This window comes from Magallana gigas, chromosome 8 (assembly GCF_963853765.1).
Source record: "Magallana gigas chromosome 8, xbMagGiga1.1, whole genome shotgun sequence".
In the NCBI taxonomy this organism is placed as follows: Eukaryota; Metazoa; Mollusca; class Bivalvia; order Ostreida; family Ostreidae; genus Magallana; species Magallana gigas.
In genome coordinates this window covers 5787019-5806528 of record NC_088860.1, presented here as the reverse complement: position 1 = coordinate 5806528, position 19510 = coordinate 5787019, and the positions used below count along the sequence as shown (strand labels likewise).

The 19510-nt window shown below is 33.8% G+C and overlaps 2 protein-coding genes and 1 long non-coding RNA gene across 5 annotated transcripts; 2 read left to right on the top strand and 1 right to left on the bottom strand.

Moving 5' to 3' along the window:
- Nucleotides 1-41: 41 nt before the first annotated feature.
- LOC105339910 (coiled-coil domain-containing protein 130 homolog) lies at nt 42-9738 on the bottom strand. 3 transcript variants are annotated; one of them, XM_066069485.1, is made up of 7 exons: nt 9605-9738; nt 3500-3633; nt 3130-3304; nt 2469-2553; nt 1543-1715; nt 1145-1283; nt 42-626 (listed from the first exon to the last, which is right to left on the bottom strand). In XM_066069485.1, the coding sequence occupies exons 3-7, from the start codon at nt 3295-3297 to the stop codon at nt 58-60; spliced, it is 1134 nt and encodes a 377-aa protein (XP_065925557.1). In that variant the 5' UTR covers nt 3298-3304; nt 3500-3633; nt 9605-9738; the 3' UTR covers nt 42-57. The 3 variants fall into 3 exon arrangements, with proteins under 3 accessions (XP_065925557.1, XP_011443995.3, XP_065925556.1); XM_011445693.4 differs by lacking the exon at nt 9605-9738 and adding an exon at nt 8567-8647; XM_066069484.1 differs by lacking the exon at nt 9605-9738 and adding an exon at nt 4833-4921.
- Nucleotides 1166-1688, top strand: LOC136270796 (uncharacterized). The gene is made up of 2 exons (XR_010708656.1): nt 1166-1301; nt 1414-1688. It is a non-coding gene; the product is annotated as an uncharacterized lncRNA (long non-coding RNA).
- Nucleotides 8610-19166, top strand: LOC105339911 (uncharacterized). The gene is made up of 14 exons (XM_011445694.4): nt 8610-8738; nt 9638-9842; nt 10200-10279; nt 10505-10615; nt 10963-11172; nt 14184-14299; nt 14459-14579; nt 14748-14973; nt 15251-15315; nt 15609-15746; nt 16013-16258; nt 16560-16666; nt 16828-16966; nt 18059-19166. The coding sequence occupies exons 1-14, from the start codon at nt 8651-8653 to the stop codon at nt 18208-18210; spliced, it is 2004 nt and encodes a 667-aa protein (XP_011443996.3). The 5' UTR covers nt 8610-8650; the 3' UTR covers nt 18211-19166.
- The last annotated feature ends 344 nt before the right edge of the window (nt 19167-19510 follow it).

Below are 19510 nucleotides of genomic sequence, written 5' to 3'. Positions count from 1 at the left end.
ATATACCGTCTATAAAACAAACAACAAGATAAAAGACAATATAAAACTTTCATAATTTTATGTGGAATCACATTCCGAATCACTATTCTGGTATACTCCAACAAGACTGAGACTAGATGTATTGATGGAACAGGTTGATACATTTGTCGATATGTCTAAAGAGTCTGTAGACTGATCCATGTTTGAGGCCCCCGTGGTTTTAACATCTTCACTGCTGGATAGACCTGTACTAGAGTCTCTCTCACTGGTGCTGTCTCTGCCAGTGTCAAGCTTTGACGGACAATCACTGTTCATATCACTGTCAGGTGCTTGACAATCACTGTCTCTAACACTGCCTTTGTCAGCTGTCAGTCTCTCTTGACAATCACTGTTTTTGTTGAGAGTTTGTGTTTTTAAAGATTGCTGTTTACTAAGAGCATTCTTTTTATTTCGCCGCTGTATTCCAAGCAATCTTTGAGTCTCCTTTAGAGTTTTGAAATTTATTGCTTCAGTCGTAAACCCAAGATTTTTGCTGTTAGAAGCCGCAAGTTTGTGCCTCACAAGATCTTTTCCTTTGTTGGATGATTGCTGGAAGATAGTCTGAGACTCAATCTCTCTCCTCCTCTCTGCTTGTTTCTCATCATAAGCTGTAGTTTGAAACATAAAATACAATTTTAGTGATCTAATCTCATTTCTGCACAGAAGACATTGGCCCTTAATAACCGCTTCAGATGTGCAACTTTTAATTGGTTAATAAAGAAACTGAATTGAAATTGAATTGAATTGAATTGTTTTACAATTTTTCAATTAAAAAATGATGGATTTTTTTTTTATAAAAAAAGGAAACAGAGGCAATACACTATAATATCAGATAGCGGTTTGCCTAACAAAAACAAATATCTGTATATATAATGTAAAAATTTATACATGTCAGTTTCTGGTAGTGTTGAAAATATTTCAGTGTTAAATAGTATTAATGTAAATAAATTTATCATACACCACGAATTTGCAAGACAATACAGTTTGTAATCATTTCTTCAACAATATCTCTGGTTTGTGTATGCTTTGATTAAAAAATTTACATAACATATGCAGTTTATCATTTTTTCATTGGTCTTGATAAATTGTGATACATCTGATTTTATTATGATACAATAATACATACTCTCCAAGGACTTGTACTTCAGGAGTGAGGCCAGTTTGGTGTCCTCCTCTGACTTTGGCAACAGGCTGATATTGAGGGAGGATTTCTGTAGCAGTTCCTTATCCTCCATCTGTGTCTTCTTTTGGGCTTTCTTTTCTTCCTAAAATAATGCACAAAGGTTTGTCAACCATAAATCATAATGCCCCCTTGCAAAAGAAATTAAGTTGTAAAAGGATGCTTAATACACTGTATCTCATTTAAAACTTTTCTTCTCTTTTCCTTTTTTACAGAAACAAGTGGCAATTTACAGATATCTTTGGATCCAAGCAATTAAACTTTAATATCTCCTGACATTTACCTGAGCTACAAGAAATAAAACATAATAAAACTGATGAAATGATGGGTGCTTGACTTGTTACCCTGAATTTACTCCTGGCCAGCTTGTTGAGACTATAGTCATCCTGAAATTCACTCCTCTTCTTCTCTAACTGACCGACGCTGAGCTGGACGCTGGAGGATTTCTTGACATCATCACTTGTGTGCTCCAATTTAAACATCGGGTCATTGGCCATCTTCTTTATAACTGCTTTGTCTGAAAATCAGTTTTTTAAAAATCAGTTTTACTTAAACTGCAAAGCATAATATGAGGCAACTAAATGATCAGGAAAAAAGTAGTGAAGATTGAACCGCATTTTAGAACCCTTTTAAGAAGGTCTAATTGCTTGAACATTGGGTAGTTGTGTCAAACAGCAATGTGATGTAAGCTTATCTATTTCATTGATAGCCCCTCAGCCATAGCTCTTTGAAATCAACAAGATTCGTGTGGCTTTTGAGAGACTATGCAATTAGTGCATAATTAGCTTGAAACCAGCATCATCTTTAACTTGTTTTGATGCAAGAAATAGATAGTTATGTCCTACTGAAATTCCAAGGTCTTGTTAAAATGGTTCTAGTTGGAATCATCTGCAGTAATATCCATATCCATCTCAGTAATTACTAAGTGAATTTCTCTTTAAAAAGTCACATCAATTAGCACTGAACTTAATATTAAAAAGCAGTTTATTTTGGACACATACACCAGTTATTTGAAACATAAGAATATAGAAATGGTAAATTTTTTTTCTGGTTTGCAATATATTACATGTATTTCAATAAACCTCAATTTAGCAACAAAGTAATCTTGAAAGTAAGTCAACACACATTAGCTCTATTGGAGCTGTTGATAGAAATAACATAAAGTTCTCAAGAACTTTGCAACATCATTAATGATGTAAATGAAGATAATCTTTTACAACATCCACAACAAAGCAAGCCTACAGAGCCACAGTTGAATACCTTCACCTACCTTCTGTTGCAATTTGTTCATTTTCTTCAGGCTTCCATCTTTGTTCTTTCCTCCTGGCTCCACTAGTGATTACATAGTCATGGTGCTAAAACAGAATCAGAGGCTGGAATCAGAGTTTATAACCCCGTAGGCAAGTATTCTGAAGGTCAGAATCATCACCATAGAGTGGTTTAACAGAATATATAGACTAAAGATGTCACCAAGGCAGTTTAAAAGGAACCAATACCAAAATTGGGGCTCTTTTGTGGATGAATGACATGTTGAATATCAATGTGACCTTAACCTTGGGTCAAGGTCAAGACACACTCTAGGTTTGTTTTTTTTTTCTGTTTTCCCAAAAGGTATGGGCTTGACACAATATTGGCAGAACAGAAAGACAGATGGAAAAATATTTCTATATTCCCTTCCCTAAAACTTCATAATCTTATTATGTTTCTACTTGAGAAATTTCATCATTTATATTTAGTGCTGAGAGGCAAAACTATCGAAGTGCAAGTCTACTACACATCTCTATATAATTCTTTCCATGTAATGCTACAGTACTACCTATCATTGCATGGTACATGCATTTGTGGTAATGAATTATTAATTCATAAACATTACACCCCTTATTCAAATAGCTGATTGTCAGTAAATTTACCAATGGACAATAAAATCCTACCTGTGGATCTGTTTGGATTTCAAAATAATTATCACATAGATGACATTTCATTCGGAATTGCCAGATTGGAGTGGAATAGTAATTTCCAACTTTCTTCTTCTCTGCATTGTATCGCACCCCCATTCCTATGTGACTGTTGCAGCCCCCGCACCAGATGTTGTAGGGCATTTCAAATCTGAAAGATAATAAAAGCATCTGAATTAACACTCACATTTGTAAAAGTGCTAACAAGTGTTAAAGGAATGCATTGGTATTCTTTATCTAATGATGAAAGTTTGTACCAGTACTTTAACTTTAGCCCTTGTTGAATCAGAATGAAGATTAAAATATTAAAGTTACATTTTCTTATATAGAGTTAAAAAGAACTCACCTGATGACAAGAATGCCCTGTGAAATCTTCTTTGCTCTGTCACGGAGGGGGTGTTGACCAAAATGTTTGTTGACCGAGCCCTTGCTGGGGTCCCAGTCAGGGGGGTAGTACTTGTTTTGTGACTTTCTCTCAGCCTAAAACATTTAACAAAATATATGTTTGAAGGTGTGACCATTTTGAGGGTGATACAAATAACACAATCACATTTTCATTATCAGTTGGCATCTATAGATTCATTTGAAACATAAACAGTTGGATCTGCCTATCTATTTATAATGATATATTCATCATGCTAATGATCACATGCTCAGACAGTATCTTTGAAGTCAATGAAGTGATTGATTTTAATCAGATATGAACATGACTCTTTTGCCAAGATTCCATTGCACGATATTCAAAATGCCAGTAAAGAGTAGGGACTGCCATCTTGAAACACAATTTTCAAGTTCATATGGTATACTTTGTAATCTCTTCAATAGCTATTATTCTTCTGTACATGTTACTAATAGGGTGAGCTTCGCTCTCAAAGGACTAATTGGCCTTCTAATATACATGGCAAAAAGAAAAATGAATTGCAAAATTGAAGCAAGCAAGGCAAATGAATATTTCAATTTAAACCACAACAAGCTATCGAAAATGGATAATGGAGCAGAAATTCAGAAAAATGATTATGAAAGACTGTCCAAAGATTAAGGTATTCGATGTATAACGACCACATTTTGTACCTAATAAATGAATGGTCCGATATTCTTAATCATGATATCATTTTGAAGGTGTTATCAAATAAAAATACTCCACCAAAGGAATTATCAAAATTTTGATTATGGTCCAACTAATTACACCTTGAATTTTGCATTGAAGTCTATGGGCAACGTATGTTTTATCAAGATATTGTAAAAAGTAACTTAAAATTTGTTAAACTCTCTTGGTTAATACATGCATAAACTTTCTTTTTATTGAAATATGAAATATAATGAATCATTTACCGCAGATATTTTGACAAAATTAAATTTTTTTTTTCACCAAGGGGAGATAACTCTTTTAAAAAAATTTAAGGTGCAAAATGACTGGCTTCTTATATGTTGTCAGTCATGTAAATTTGGTTCATTTCACTTTCATTGTTATCTAGCAATACATATCTAACTAGTTTAAAATGATTCAAAATTGTTCAATATCCATTCATTATACATTGAATACCTTAAGTGAAGGCATCAGTCAAATATCAAGCTAAGGTGAATCTCTATAGAGGAGAAGGATCAACCAGACTGTCTTGGTTATTTAAAACACTTCACGGGAGTTCGAATTTTTATCAATAAAAAACCCAAAAACTTACTTTATTGACTGATTCATGAGCTTTGCTCTTTTATAACCCCATATTACCACATTAACTGTTTTTGCAACGAAATTGCTGCCACTTTTAACATCACAATTGAAAATTATTTGAAGATTATTTTTAACAGACTTAAAATGGATGCAAAGCTAATCCGCTTTGCGGCTGCTACATTGCAAGCATATGGGACGAATTCTTACTGTGACCTGAGTGTAGCCTGGTCACGGTAAGATTATTTTTTCTAAGCTCATGGGTCAGTCAATAAAGTAAGTTTTTTGGCTTTATTGAAAAAAATTCAAACTCCTGTGAAAACTTTCACACTGCTACAATTTTGTAAGGCAGTTACGACAGCTAGAGCATTGTAATCATCTGTAATTTGTCTGAACGTATGTTTATTACAAACAGTGGGAAAACAACTGAGAGTCGAACCAGAACTGTTCTGATCAGGTCCAGTACAATCTCCAGATTTAGCTATATAGCTTGAAAAAGCTATATTGCTTTATAAAGCTATTCAAATTAGCTTAATAAAGCTATTTATATGCAGTTTTTGAAGAAAATATTAATTGTAAGAAATGGACGAAAAATCGCAATTAACTTGCTACTCATATTTGCGCCAGTGACCATTATAAACTTGACCCAAATGCAAGATAGTTTTAACACTGCAGCTTTTAAACACTTTTAAGCAAAAAATACATTTCCATTGTTAGGGTAACTGTTCACCACTTTGTGTTGAATGAGGCGTGGATAAGTATGATTTCTTCTCATTGTGATAAATTATTACCAATCAATTATCTTGTTTACCATAACTGACCTCCTTTATATTTCATTCAAGAAGTAACTGTGTGGTCATGAATCAGTTGCCCCAAAACTTTTAGTGCAAAGTCTCTTAAGGAGACGCAAACTTTTGAGTAATCTTTACATGCATTGTTTATAGAACAGTTCAAAGTTGAAAATTATCACTGCACTAAAGTGCGATTTTCTATGCAGTCGTTTGACCAGTTCCGAATAGGGTACATATTTGGAGGTGCTGTAAATGTTCCTGGGTGTTATTTTTAGATCTGATTTTTTGGCCGATATACACCATATCCCTGCTGATATAAATGCAATATTACTGCATTTAATATTTTTTAAATAAAATTTTATTCTTACAAATTACGTGGGAAGCCATTTTACCAGTTGCGAATAAGCCGATGGGTTCCGAATAACATAACTGTTTCTATACATATGGAATGTAGATAAAAAAGGTTTCGGCCCTAAAACTATTGATTGAACCTGTTGAATAACAGGTTTAATGCAAACATCTCAGTTATTGGTATTTTCTTAACAAGACAGTTTGATTTGCACGGAAATGACAGACAAAATCACCGTAACAATAATTTAGCCTGGTTTCTAACATCTTGTCGGAATACAGTCGCAGCCTCTCCACTTATCATCATTGTGGTACAATATGATTTATCTAAGACGGAGAAAGACATTTAATGAATTCCAGAATTATTTGTTTTAATCAATCCCTTCATTAAATCCTAAAACAGAGGGAAACAAATTGGGTATTCGGAACTCTTTAAATAACGGCTCAATAAAATTCTGCTTCCACGGGTGCTGGTCACTTCGCCCCAAAGCCAAAGCGCCCCATGCACGAGCGCCCCAATTTTTTCTTGGTGTGCCCCAAGTATGTTTCACGAGCGCCCCAATTATATTTCACGAGCGCCCCAAATGTGTTTTTTTTCATGATTAATTTTTTTTACGTACGAGCGCCCCAAAGTCGCTTTCGCTTATTCCTTTTGGTGATACCGAATACAATCAATGTATACATACAATACACACAGTGTACAATAGTACATGGAATACACACATCTAATCAAAGGGGTACGCGACGAAGCCAACGTCTCCCGCGTGTCTGGGTACGTTTTCTCCTGATACCGTGAGGATACCCCCTCCCTTGACACCTTTTAATGTTTCCGAATATCCCCTTCTATTACTCTTCGAAAGCTAATGTTATAAAACATTACATATATGTAATACAAAATAAATAATGACACACCCGCGGCCCATTGGACCTGTATATAAAATACACATATTACGCATTGTGGTTTTTTAAAAATTTTATAAATAATGATTGACTGTAAATGTAAGCTTCAAGGAAATATTTAGAGGTTTGCGCGGAAAATTTGACAGTTGAGGATCAATATAGTCTAAATTTGACATTACAGTACTAGTGTTGGATTATATCCGACATTATTAAAAAAATTCCTATGTATTTTGGGGCGCTTGTGATAATAAGGTGTATGTTTAATGAGAATCCATCGAAGGTTAATTAAGACTTAGAAGCAAAACCATTTTGGGGCGCTCATGAAATTAATCCAAACTTGGGGAGTCATACACCAACGTTCATTTTAGTTCAATATAGAACCGCGGCAATCTCATTTTGGGGCGTTCGTGTAAATGATGCATATTTTACGTAAAATTGCGATTCTCCAACATACATTTGAAAGCAAAATTGGGTTTCAAATAATTATAACACATGTAGTCAGATATTAACTTTATAGCAACATAGAATGCTGATTTGAGAGCAAACTTAGGTAAACTTATTTTGGGGCGCTCGTGAAAATGATATCCTAATCATAATATAGTTTTTAACAAATCGTAGGCAACTTTGGGCGCTCGTAAAAAAAAAAATCCAACAAGATTCTATGCAAAATCGAGGCATCACATTTTTTGGGCGCTCGGAAAATGATATCAAGAATGTGTTCATTGAGATTCTTCGAAGATTTTAAGCCATAATCAGGAAAACCATTTTGGGGCGTTCGTGAAAACGTTCCCGATTTTAGTACAATCTTGGAAAATCTAATTTTGGGGCGTTCGTGCAAATTATCTAAGATGTAAGTTGTAAAAATAATTTTACTTTGGGGCGCTCGTGAATACATTTTGGGCGCTCATGAAACGTAATTGTGGCGCTCCAAAAAAAATTTGGGGCGCTCGTGCATGGGGCGCTTTGGCTTTGGGGCGATACGACATTAACCTGCTTCCACTTGCGTTTTTATTTTATTTTTTATCGTGTTTGCTTTGGGGTATGTTAGAATACATACTAAACCTACATTTAAAAAAAGAAATCGTGTTACAAGTAAAAATTTAAGGCACCGACAGACGATTTTACGTGCATATTAGCGTTGCAATGACCTGGATTTATTACAAAGCGAAAGTAGGTCGACTAATCTAAGACCGATATCAAATACATGCATGACCGCAAAAAATGAAACTACAGCAGAATTCAAACAAGCATTAATACATGTTTATATTAAAGGTATTGATTTTTTCCTCCATATTTTATTTCATTAATTTTTTGCTATTTAACTAATGAACTATTCGGAACTGGTCAAAATTCGGAACTGGTCAAACGACTGTACATACTGAAAAAATTACACATTTCAGAAAATTGTATGACAAAATAGCTAAATGAAGCTATTCTGAATAGCTTAATAAAGCTATTTAGCTTATTCAAGCTATATAGGTAAATCTGGAGATTGTACTGGACCTGCTGATGTTATTTTGAAAATAACAACACTATGATGACTATCAAATTTATTCATATGTCAGAATGGTTAGAATAATGTTCTCAGATTTTTTTTGTCAGTGCAATTATCATACCATGTTTACTGTACGATTCAACCAAGATATATGCTGTAAAACTAAATAGTAAACGTTTATAAACAAAAGTGTGTCAAAAACGTTAGACGTACCATTTTGACAGGAAGTTGGAGTTCCAATATTCTAGTCTCTGTCGTTCAGACGCTTGTTTACGCAAGATAGTAAAAAACGCTTCAATGAGCAAGACAAATTTTTACCTGCGAAGAAAAATGGCGGTGTTGCAAACTGCCCGAGTGTTATTGTTATTTTTCCTACCTGTGATGGGTAAGTACAATTATTCACAACTTATTTAATCCCCAATTTTTTTTTTATAAAAGAGAAATAAAAAGTAGCAAGTATGTTTAATAAACACTTCAGAAATTTGACGTAAATTTAGTTAAGTAAAAAATCAACCCCGGAAATGACTCAGGTGTAATAAATTTTCAATTTTTTTCTGATATAGGTTGAGACAAATCATTTAGTTGGATGTTATTAGCCAGTTTGATATGTAGTTTATCAAATATGATGTTTTAAAAAGCAAAAATGGTTTTAAATTTTTTAAATCTGCAGATTCTGAAAAAAGTTTTTTTTAAGTAAACTTGAATTTGAAAGACTGATCCCAAAGAAGTGTTTGGTCTACTGGGGAATCAAACTAATTACCAAATTATTGTTTCTGTAAATGTGTATTTACGGGTTAATAAAAAGTTTTAAATTTAATTTTTTGTAAAAAGTACCGGCTCCCCCTTTTTGTACTCTCGATAATACTAAATTGCCTGTCCAAGATATTTATGCAGCACCTTTTGACCATTATATATAATGTTATACCTACTGTGAAAAAAAATGCAATTGAAATCAATGAAAGGAAAAATATCCAAGATACCTTCATTGAAACATTATTTAGCTTTTTCTCTCTGAATGAATGACGGGAACTAATACAGATTTAATTCTTATGGAGTTTTATAATTTTAAAGTGGGTGTGAAGTTTAAAGATACAGAGTTTTCAATTATTTATTCTGTTAAATGTTTATTTTTAAAATATCTTTCTCTTTATAAAACAAAAAACTGTTAAATGAATATGAAACCATTTAAAAGTTTTTGATATTCTGATATAGATTCAAGAGTTCTTAATCAATAATTATAAAATAAATTACCTGTATTGAATAATTATTTTTTTTTTACTGCAGTGTGGGGGTCGTGCAACATCCCAGCCTACTTTCACGGTGACTGGTACAGTCGAGAATCGGGTACAGACATCAAAACTCTGGTCAACGCCGACAAGTGGGACAGTAATGAGGATGACACACAGCTAGAGTGTGTGGACATTTTCATCCACTCCAACCCCGGGCTTCAGCAAGACGGAAACAATGTGACTATGCTTATGATCAAAACGTAAGACTTCATGCAGAAAATGATTATTGAATCAATAACTTTTTCAGTAGCCTAGTTGACAAATGATGTCAAAAAAATTTCGGTATTCTTTAAACAATAAAATTATTGTGTGAAGTTGGTAATTAATGTGGCATTAACTTTATTTTTTGTTGGTTAAGGTGTGCTTAACATCATGAATTACACATGAAATTAGAGTTTACATACTAAGTAAATGTCAGATCTTTTGTATTTATCATGTATACATTTCTCTAGGTGAAACTGTTTAATGTAGATGTTTAATAATATATCCTAAAATAAATTTTTTGATTTTTCAGAAAAGAGCCTGTGAAAATGACTTTATGTTCTGTTTTATTGCAGGGGAGGGACTAATTTGAACACATGCTACATGTGTGTCGATGTCTTGTGGAGAACTCCAAACATTCTACAATATAGACAAGGTATGAATAATATCAACAGACTAAATACTGTAAACAAGAGTGATAATTAAACTAAAAAAAGTTAAGTTTCTAAAAACTCTTAGTACAAATCAGTTTCATGATATGCACCATGAATGTAGATTGGCAATGTCAGTTTGTGACTCAGTTTTAGGGCAAGTTTGAATAAAAACAGAATTTCAAATGTTGAAGAGTCAACACTGATTGTGATTGTATGTCTTTAAACAGAGGACTGTATAACAGCGCGGTCTGGGAGCCAGATTTCGCTGAACGATTCCTGTAAGTCGATGAACCCTTGGTACGGGCTTCCCAGCATTGATGTCACTTTCACCATGTTCAGTAAGTGTATTAAGCCATTCTATGCAGATTAATTTGACTATTGTGACCATTACCTATGCAAACAAGTAAAATGAATACAAGCGCCATGAACTGTATATATGTATGAAGGATGTACGAAGAAAACAATGATATCGAAAGTAGATCTGTTAAAATGATCCATTTTTGCGATTATTCATTGAGCAACTGTGCCCTGCTGGATTAGAAAGTGGTCAATGGCTCCACAGTCAGGGTTCAAATTCCAATAGACCATAAATTGATTTTATTGCAATTTTTATCATTTATATGAAAAAAAAGTATAGTACAATTATCTTCAATTTGTCAACTCACATTATATTTGTATTTTCCAGAACAATCCCTAGAGAAGATTAACTGTGTAACAACATTTGAGGGGGTGTATCAGTTTTCCTATGAAGTGGATACCGGAGGTGGAGGTATCTGTAACCACCCAGACAGCCAGATCAAAGCTTGCCAAGAACCTGGATCTCAATATGTCGACAACGAGGTGTTTGTCATGACGTATCGGAAGTGCCTTGATGTGTCGACGTCAAAAAATGAACGTATGTCATGTTGGCAACTTTACAAAAATAGGTTCATGAGAAGTTGAATATGGCAATGATTTTTATCTTTTTTCAAAATAAAACATATAAGAGTTCTAAGCTTTGAAATTGAAAAAATGATCTCATCTTAATTACATATATACTTAAAGGTACTTTTTATACAAAATCATGAATAATTTCTCAATATTTTCAGTGACTGAAACGTGACATTTGTGTAAGATGTGTGGTTTGATTGTTGCTGATAGTTTGTTTTTGTTGCTGATTATAATGATTTGTATTTTTAGCTCACCGAGACGAAGTCAAGGAGAGCTTATGCTATACCCTCGGCGTCGGCGTCGGCGTCGGCGTCGGCGTCGGCGTCGGCGTCCGGACTTGGTTAAAGTTTTTGTTGCAGGTCCTGTATCTAAGCTATTACTTGTCCTATCTTCACCAAACTTGCATGGGTGATGCATCTGGACCTACTTATGGACTTGAAAGACTTGGATGCTGAATCTGGGTCCTAAATTTCAGATGCTGGAGGAGGTTAAGGTTGTTGGACCAGGTTAAAGTTTTTGTTGCAGGTGCCCTTTTATAGCAATATCCTAGTTACTGCTGGTCTGTACATCACCAAACTTGCATGGATGGTGTGCCTTATGATACTGATGCACCAGACAGGCTTGAGTGCTGAATCTGAGCTATAGGTTTCGGATGCTGGAGGAGGTTAAGGTTTTTGGAGCAGGTTAAAGTTTTTGTTGTGGGTGCCCATTGATAGCAATATCTAAGTTACTACTGGTCCTAACTTCACCAAACTTGTATGGATGATGCATCTTATGATATTGATGCACCTGACAAGCTTGAATGCTGAATCTGAGCAATAGGTTTCGGATGCTGGAAGAGGTTAAGGTTTTTAGAGCTGGTTAAAGTTTTTGTTGCAGGTGCCCTCTGATGATTATATCTTAGTTACTACTGGTCCTTACTTCACCAAACTTGTATGGATGGTGCGTCTTATGATACTGATGCACCTGACAAGCTTGAATGCTGAATCTGAGCAATAGGTTTCGGATGCTGGAGGAGGTTAAGGTTTTAAGAGCTGGTTAAATAAAGTTTTTGAAACAGGTGCCCTCTGATGATGATATCTTAGTTATTACTTGTCCTTACTTCACCAGACTTCCATGGATGGTGTGTCTTATGATACTGATGCACCTGACAGGCTTGAATGCTGAGTCTGGTTTCGGATGCTGGATAAAGTTAAGTTTTTAGGAACAGGTCACATGTTTAATAGATGATAGTACTATATCAAACTTGCATAGTTTATTTAACTGTAATATGAATGAATCGCAGAGGTAGCTTCAGATGCAGAGCTTGATCTCCATTATCAAGGATGCTAAAAAATAAATCTTAGTTATTACAGGTCCTAACTTTACCAAACTTGAATGGATGGTGTGTCTTATGATACAGATGCACCTGACAGGCATGGATGCTGAATCTGAGCCATAGGTTGCGGATGCTGGAGGAAGTTAAGGTTTTAATTGCTAGTGCCCTCTGATGATGATATCTTAGTTATTACTGGTCCAAGCTTCACCAAACTTGCATGGATGATGGGTGTTATGATACCAATGCACCTGATGGGCTTGAATGCTGAATCTGAGCCATAGGTTTCGGATGCTGGATGAGGTTTAGTTTTTTGGAACAGGTCACATGTTTTATAGATGATAGCTTGCATAGTTGATTTAACTTTATTATAAATTAAATGCAGAGGTTGCTTTATATGCAGAGCCTGATCTCCATTATCAAGGATGCTAAAGAAATCTCCTACCTCACTCAAACCAGCTCGATAGATAGATGTGTTTGTTGATAAATGATATAACATGATTCCTATGATATAGTATTGTATGATATGAAACAATATTGTTTGATATGATACAATATGATATCATATGTTATATTATAAAAAGTTATACCATACGATATGATATTGTATCAATTTTTTGGATATTTTATGATATGTTATTGTATCATGATACTGTTATGTATAGTATTGTATATTATGATACAATATTGTATAATATTATATTGTATTTTTAATTTATTATTTTATCACATGATACAATTACATAAGATATTGCAAAATATTATATTGTATTCTATGATACAATATTGTATATTCTATAATATTGTATCATACAATATTGTATAATATGATATTGGTTTCAGTAATATAGAATTATATCACATGAAATTGTATTATATGATATTGTAATATTATATAATATTGTATCATAGGATATTGTATGATATGATATTGGTTTATATGATATATTATCTTATCACATGAAATTGTATTATATGATATTGTAATATATATTATTGTGTCATATGATACAATATGTATAATATAATAATGTATTTTATAATATTTTGCTTTATCACATAATATTGTATCATTTGATAAGATACAATGTTGGAATCAAATTATATTGTATTATATAATATAATATCATATAATGTATCAAATATGTTTCAGTGTCATTCAATACAATATCATACTATATTATACAATATAATATGTTTCAATGTTATGATGTATTATGTAATATGATATTGTAATATAATACTATATTGTATTATATTTTATGATATTGTATTATGTGATCAAATACAATAAGGTATAACACAATACAATGTCATATCATACATTACAATATCATATCTCATTATTGTTTATTACGGTATTTTATTGTTTTATATGATATATATTATAAATATGACATGATACAATATTTAATTTTATATCATTGTATTGATTAACATATGAACATATGATTATCATAAAAAAAATTTATCAGATGATATACGATATTTTGTCCAAACAGAATCCATGAATATCCAAGATCATAAAATATGATTTTCATATAAAATGATAAAGGTGGTCTTATGAAGGTGATGTCTCATAATGGTGATGCTCCGTCTCGGTGAGCTTAGTAATCTATGATTACCTATGTTTCACTAATAGTTTAATATATGTTAATTAGAGATTCGGTACCAGTGTATGGGTTCGTGGTTTGCGGTGAGGAGTGGAATCGGCTACACCTATGCTGCTGTTGCTGACACCGTGGAACAGGATACCAGAGAAAAATTCAAGTGCATGGTAATTGATACATGTATTGTTTTAACAATTATTACCAAATTCTGATAAAAAATTACTGCAATTCTTCCAGATTGAAATACACTTTGTCCTCATACACATGTACATGTAGTTGAAGAATCATCAAGCCAACAAACTTTCATTGTTTGATTTATCTTATAGATGACATTGAAGAACCAGAAAGATGCCAACAATCAGATCCGATGGGTCATGTCTCGTTTCCCCGATTGCACAAGTTTGAGTGGCGTTTACAGGGGTCCACTCAAATTAGTTTTAACCAGAAGTAAGTCAATTTCTTTTGAAGTCTCTTTTAAAGTAGGTTTGCAATTTACAAATAAAAGCTGTAGGAAACATTCTCAAACTTTTTTTGAATGCAATTCATCTTTTTCCATACAGTATATTAAAAATAAAGACATTTTTTAAAACAAGGTCAATTTCGTTTCCTTGACAGTTGCTCCTCCCACCCAATATATGATTCCCCGATGTAACCTGCCGAGAGACATTGCTGGGAAGTGGTTCACCCAGGGACCAGAGTTCAAGTCCAATGTGGCTGTGAATGAAACACACATCCATTTCAACACTGGGCTGAATGAGTTTGAGTTTCAGGATGCTTTTTACTCCTGCCAGCAAACTTTAGGAACTCGCTACTTGATGACAAAAGTGTTGGTTGGAAAATGGTGAGTTGTGTTATGTTTTGTCGGTGGGAAAATGGTAAGTTTTGGGATGTGAATGATATGATAGTGTGATGAATTGTATCATGATATACATGTATATGATAAAAATCTACTGATAAATTGGCTAATTGCTTTGTAATTATGATAGATTATGACATATATATCATTCAGGATGAATCAAGCATTATCTATCCAAAATTTTTAAAAATAAGATTATAAATAAATAACAAGAATCCCAGATGTTCAAAACATTGAGAAAGAAATATATCTTGTTTTCCAGTGAAGTGGACTTTGTGTGTATGGATATCGTGCCAAGACATCACAGCATTGTCAGATACCGCATAGGTAAGTTTGTTAGGATTAGTCTATGTTTTCTCATTGATTAATGTGTCCTCATCTAATGCATTATCAATACTTTCGAAACTCATAATGTTTGTCACTGACAATTATACTGTGTACTATTTTTGTCCTGTAACTAATCCATAACTTTACAAGTTTACATGTATGTACTCGGACATACCTTGGCATTGTCATAGACAATGTAACATTAGTAAAGAGATACCAATATATGGAAGAGACAGTACATGTATTCTTTAATGCTTGAATGAATGAAGCTCATTTGATGATGTATTGGATAGGTAAACCAGCTCGCCGTCTCTCGGACAAAGAATTAAAGGACGCCAATTACCTGGAAACCGTGTTCCGTGACGCCTGCAGTTGGATGTCCTTCACCTTCAACCGAGACATCATAGACTGGAAATATGAAGTGCTTATTCGTAAGTGTTTTTATGGACATTTTGCAAGGACAAACTGCCTATTAATAATAGGCACTAGTTTTTTATGAACAAATACTATTTAGTGTGTTTACATTATATAATTGATATTTATTATCTACAGTTCATAAACATCTAGTTTAAGAGTAAGTTAATTCCTCAAGTATTGATGATAAGAAATGATCCGTGTGAGCAGTGTTAGACACAACTCTCCCTGATATAATCATGCATTTTTCAAGCTTATTTCTCTTACTACATGTATTTAACAGAAAACCCCCCTACTCCCTACCCATGTCCCGTGGGAGGCCGTTACAACTTTGTGCAGCATGCTGATAAGGAGAACGAGAAATACCAGACCAGAATCCGTGGTGTGACCCAGAAACCTCGAGTACAGGTGGACTGTCGTATTGTGGTGTCGGAGATGAAGTCATGCAGTAACGATCTGACCAAGATCTTTGTGGACGCTGAGTACTGTGAAACTGTGGACTACAGGGGAAGACCTATTGGAGAATATGGTGGGTACTCATTGTCAGATACCACAAACCAACTTCTTTTCTAGACCACTTTACTTTGCATTTTACCATTGACAAACTGCAATTGCAAAATCTTCTTGAAAGCATATAAAAGTTGGTTAACAGTAAAAAAAAGAAAAAAGGTTTATAGAAAAAGAATTTCTTTCTTCATTATTTCTTGAATCCATCTTATTTTGCAGGGTATTAACTATATTTTTACTGTAAAAGTGACATTACAGATCGTCTTCATTTGAGTGAGTCTTCATCTTTAGAGTTATAATGATCTTTTCTGTTGTGTCCACAGATGTGTCTGACCACGAGCTGACCTGTGTTGGCTTCTGGATGGAGGACTACAAGTCGTACCTTGTCACATGGGATGAAGAGGACGCCATTTCCAGCTTCAGATGCTGGGTACAATTTAGCTAGTTTTATGAATAAAAGACAGATTTCGAAACTTCGTTATCTAAATTATGAGTAGTTACAATATGATAAATGTGTTGATTATTTGGTGTGACCCTAAAATTGGTTCATTGTGACCTTTAATTAATATGTTGTGACCTTTAACCTCACAGGTGTATGAGCGAGCTAGCTGGACCACATTACACATGTCTCGAGCACAGAACGCCCGATGTAACAAGAAACAGGAAGCTCTGGACTATCAGATGGCTGGCACGGGGCTGATGCTGGAAATGATTGAGAATGAAAGACTCTGTAAGTGTGGGCCTATATTGATTTTGTATAATCTCCGAAACTACTTTAATACATGTAGATTCAATTCTTTCAGTGTGCCTTGAATAGGTTCACTCCCTATTAATTTTGAGGCATTTTACTTTGATTGTGACATTGTTTTATTGGTTGGAGTTGGTTAGATTATGTCTGTATCTTTGCAACACTTGCTGCACTACAAACTATTATGTGTATTGCATAGTACCGTATATCAGGATTTTTCCGCGTGTATCCAATTTCCGCTTTGTTCGCGACGATTTCCGAATCGCGGAAAATAAATCAGCGTAAATTTGATACAAAGTTTCCTTTTTGTAATAGAGTTCTCTCTTTCCTGATGAAGTGTACAGGTAAATAAAAGTACGGTGAACTGTGTTCAGTTAGTTTACTTAGAGGTACAAATTGCGGGATCGGAGGACAAGCACCAGATAATAGATTTGTATGCCTCGTTGTTTATTTAATAATCCATTGACAAGCTAATTAAAACGTTCGCTTTCCTTGCATAAACCGGTGTCTAATTATACCTGAGCTACTGGTATATGTAACGGTACATGATCTATTTATTTATGACTGTTTGCGGCTCCGAAAATAATTGTCGGTAATTATTTCACATTAAGGAAAACGTGTAAATGGATTCATTGTCCGAATTTTTCATTACAAAGAGCGACAATTTAGATACTTTTCGCCACTTTCCTCACAGGTTTAGACAATTGTAAATTATATTTACAATGTGACTTTGAAATAGTGAAAATTAGATTCGCGTAAAATTTTATATACCCTTCTAGGCTCTGATTCGCGGAAAAAACATGACGCGGAAAAAACCTGATATACGGTACTTTGACCAAGTAATAAAATTATCATGCAATAATCATTCATATTTCAAGAGATATATTTATATTTTCTTAAAATGGAGTCTTGGTTCTTCATAGCTAATACTACAGTCGAAATCATATAAAATCTGATAAGAACATAAAGAATAGCACAGGTGAAGATTTTTAAAATGTTTAATCCATTGGTTTTGGTAGAACTTTTCAGAAGGAATCGTTTCCCTAACGAATATTATTTTTGTTCCTTTGACAGTTGATAATTGTCCGCAGCGCTTCGACTCCGGAGTGAATCCTTACAAGCTGCCAAACACTATCTGGGTGTTGAACACTGCTGCTGGAGTCAGGGTCAGCCATTGGATTTACTCGCTGACCTTGGCCGTGATCAGTTTACTGGTGCTCAGATAATACTGGTACCCATCGTTATTATGGATGTATGTGTGTGTCTACGGAGTAATATTAGTCCAATGTTTAACCAAGTGAATGTACCAGAATGCGAACTTGTATAACAGATATATGGGGAGTGAATGTTTGAGAAGTATGTGTGTTTAAGTGTGTGAGAGAGTGTGCAAGCCAGTGCATCATATTTAATAATACATGTACAGTGTGTATATACTTGTACGAAGATCAGATCCCAGCCATTTTATGTCCTATATGTATTTGCATATCATTTTTAAATATCTCTAATCAGTATGTATATATGGAGAGTAATGTTTATGATCAATATGTTTTAGTGAAATAATGAATTCAAAAGAGAGGTCCAACTTTTAACAATGTGGAAATAAAACTTGTACATTCCATATTTCTTTATTCCATTTTTACCAACTAACATATCGTATAAACATATCAAGTTTATTAGAGAATTTGTACATTTACATCCTAGCAATTCTTTGGTTGTGTATCCCATTATCTGATGGAGATGTATGTTTTTCATTAGTGCCATTTGTGATGTGATTTTTTGGGATTCTTACACATTATTATCTTGTGCATGTGCATCAAATTATGTCTATGAGATATCTAAACTTTCTTAGAGACACAAAACATTCAAGAGGTTGTAACAACTGAAATATTACAACAGCAATACTGTAATATTGTTGAAGGACCTTGTGGAACTGTTTGTGTGAGGCAATGTCAGTATATAAACTTCATTCCATTGTCTAATATTCCGTGTGATATCAATGTTTTTGTACATGTATTTGTAAATAGTTTGTCAATTTTTACCTGATTATTCCTTGTACGTATATTTTGGTACATGTATATCATTCCATTAACATTTATTAATACATTGTATGCAACTTTTTAGCAAGAAATTCAGATGAAGGAATATTTTATATGGTTTACAAATAAATTCCAACCAAAATTAAGATGTTCTGTTGTGCATTACTATAATAGTACGCTATGTTCTTAATATTTTTATAGGAAAAATTAAATGTATTTTTCCCTCAAAAATTGATTTATGATCCACCAATCCTTTGCAATATTTTGATATAGCCAGTATCAAGAAATTATTCTTTCTTATTTGACATTTGCATTCTATATGAAAACTTTGAATTAAACCTGCAGTGTAACTGTTTATACTATGAAATACCTGGGTTTTTTTTAAAGAAATCCTTTGAATCGGTAGTATATAACGGAGGCCAGGAAGATGTCATGTATGAAGGTTGAGGATTGAGCCTCCGATGAATCTTTGAAAATTTTCACACAAATT

Coding starts and splice junctions, on each gene's coding strand:
- LOC105339910 (XM_011445693.4), bottom strand. Junction 1,716..2,468: donor TGAACAAATTGCAACAGAAG/GTAGGTGAAGGT, acceptor ACTGATTTTCAG/ACAAAGCAGTTATAAAGAAG. Junction 1,284..1,542: donor TGGCCAGGAGTAAATTCAGG/GTAACAAGTCAA, acceptor GCATTATTTTAG/GAAGAAAAGAAAGCCCAAAA.
- LOC105339911 (XM_011445694.4), top strand. CDS start 8,651: ATGAGCAAGACAAATTTTTACCTGCGAAGAAAAATGGCGGTGTTGCAA. Junction 8,739..9,637: donor ATTTTTCCTACCTGTGATGG/GTAAGTACAATT, acceptor TTTTTACTGCAG/TGTGGGGGTCGTGCAACATC. Junction 16,967..18,058: donor GATTGAGAATGAAAGACTCT/GTAAGTGTGGGC, acceptor TTCCTTTGACAG/TTGATAATTGTCCGCAGCGC.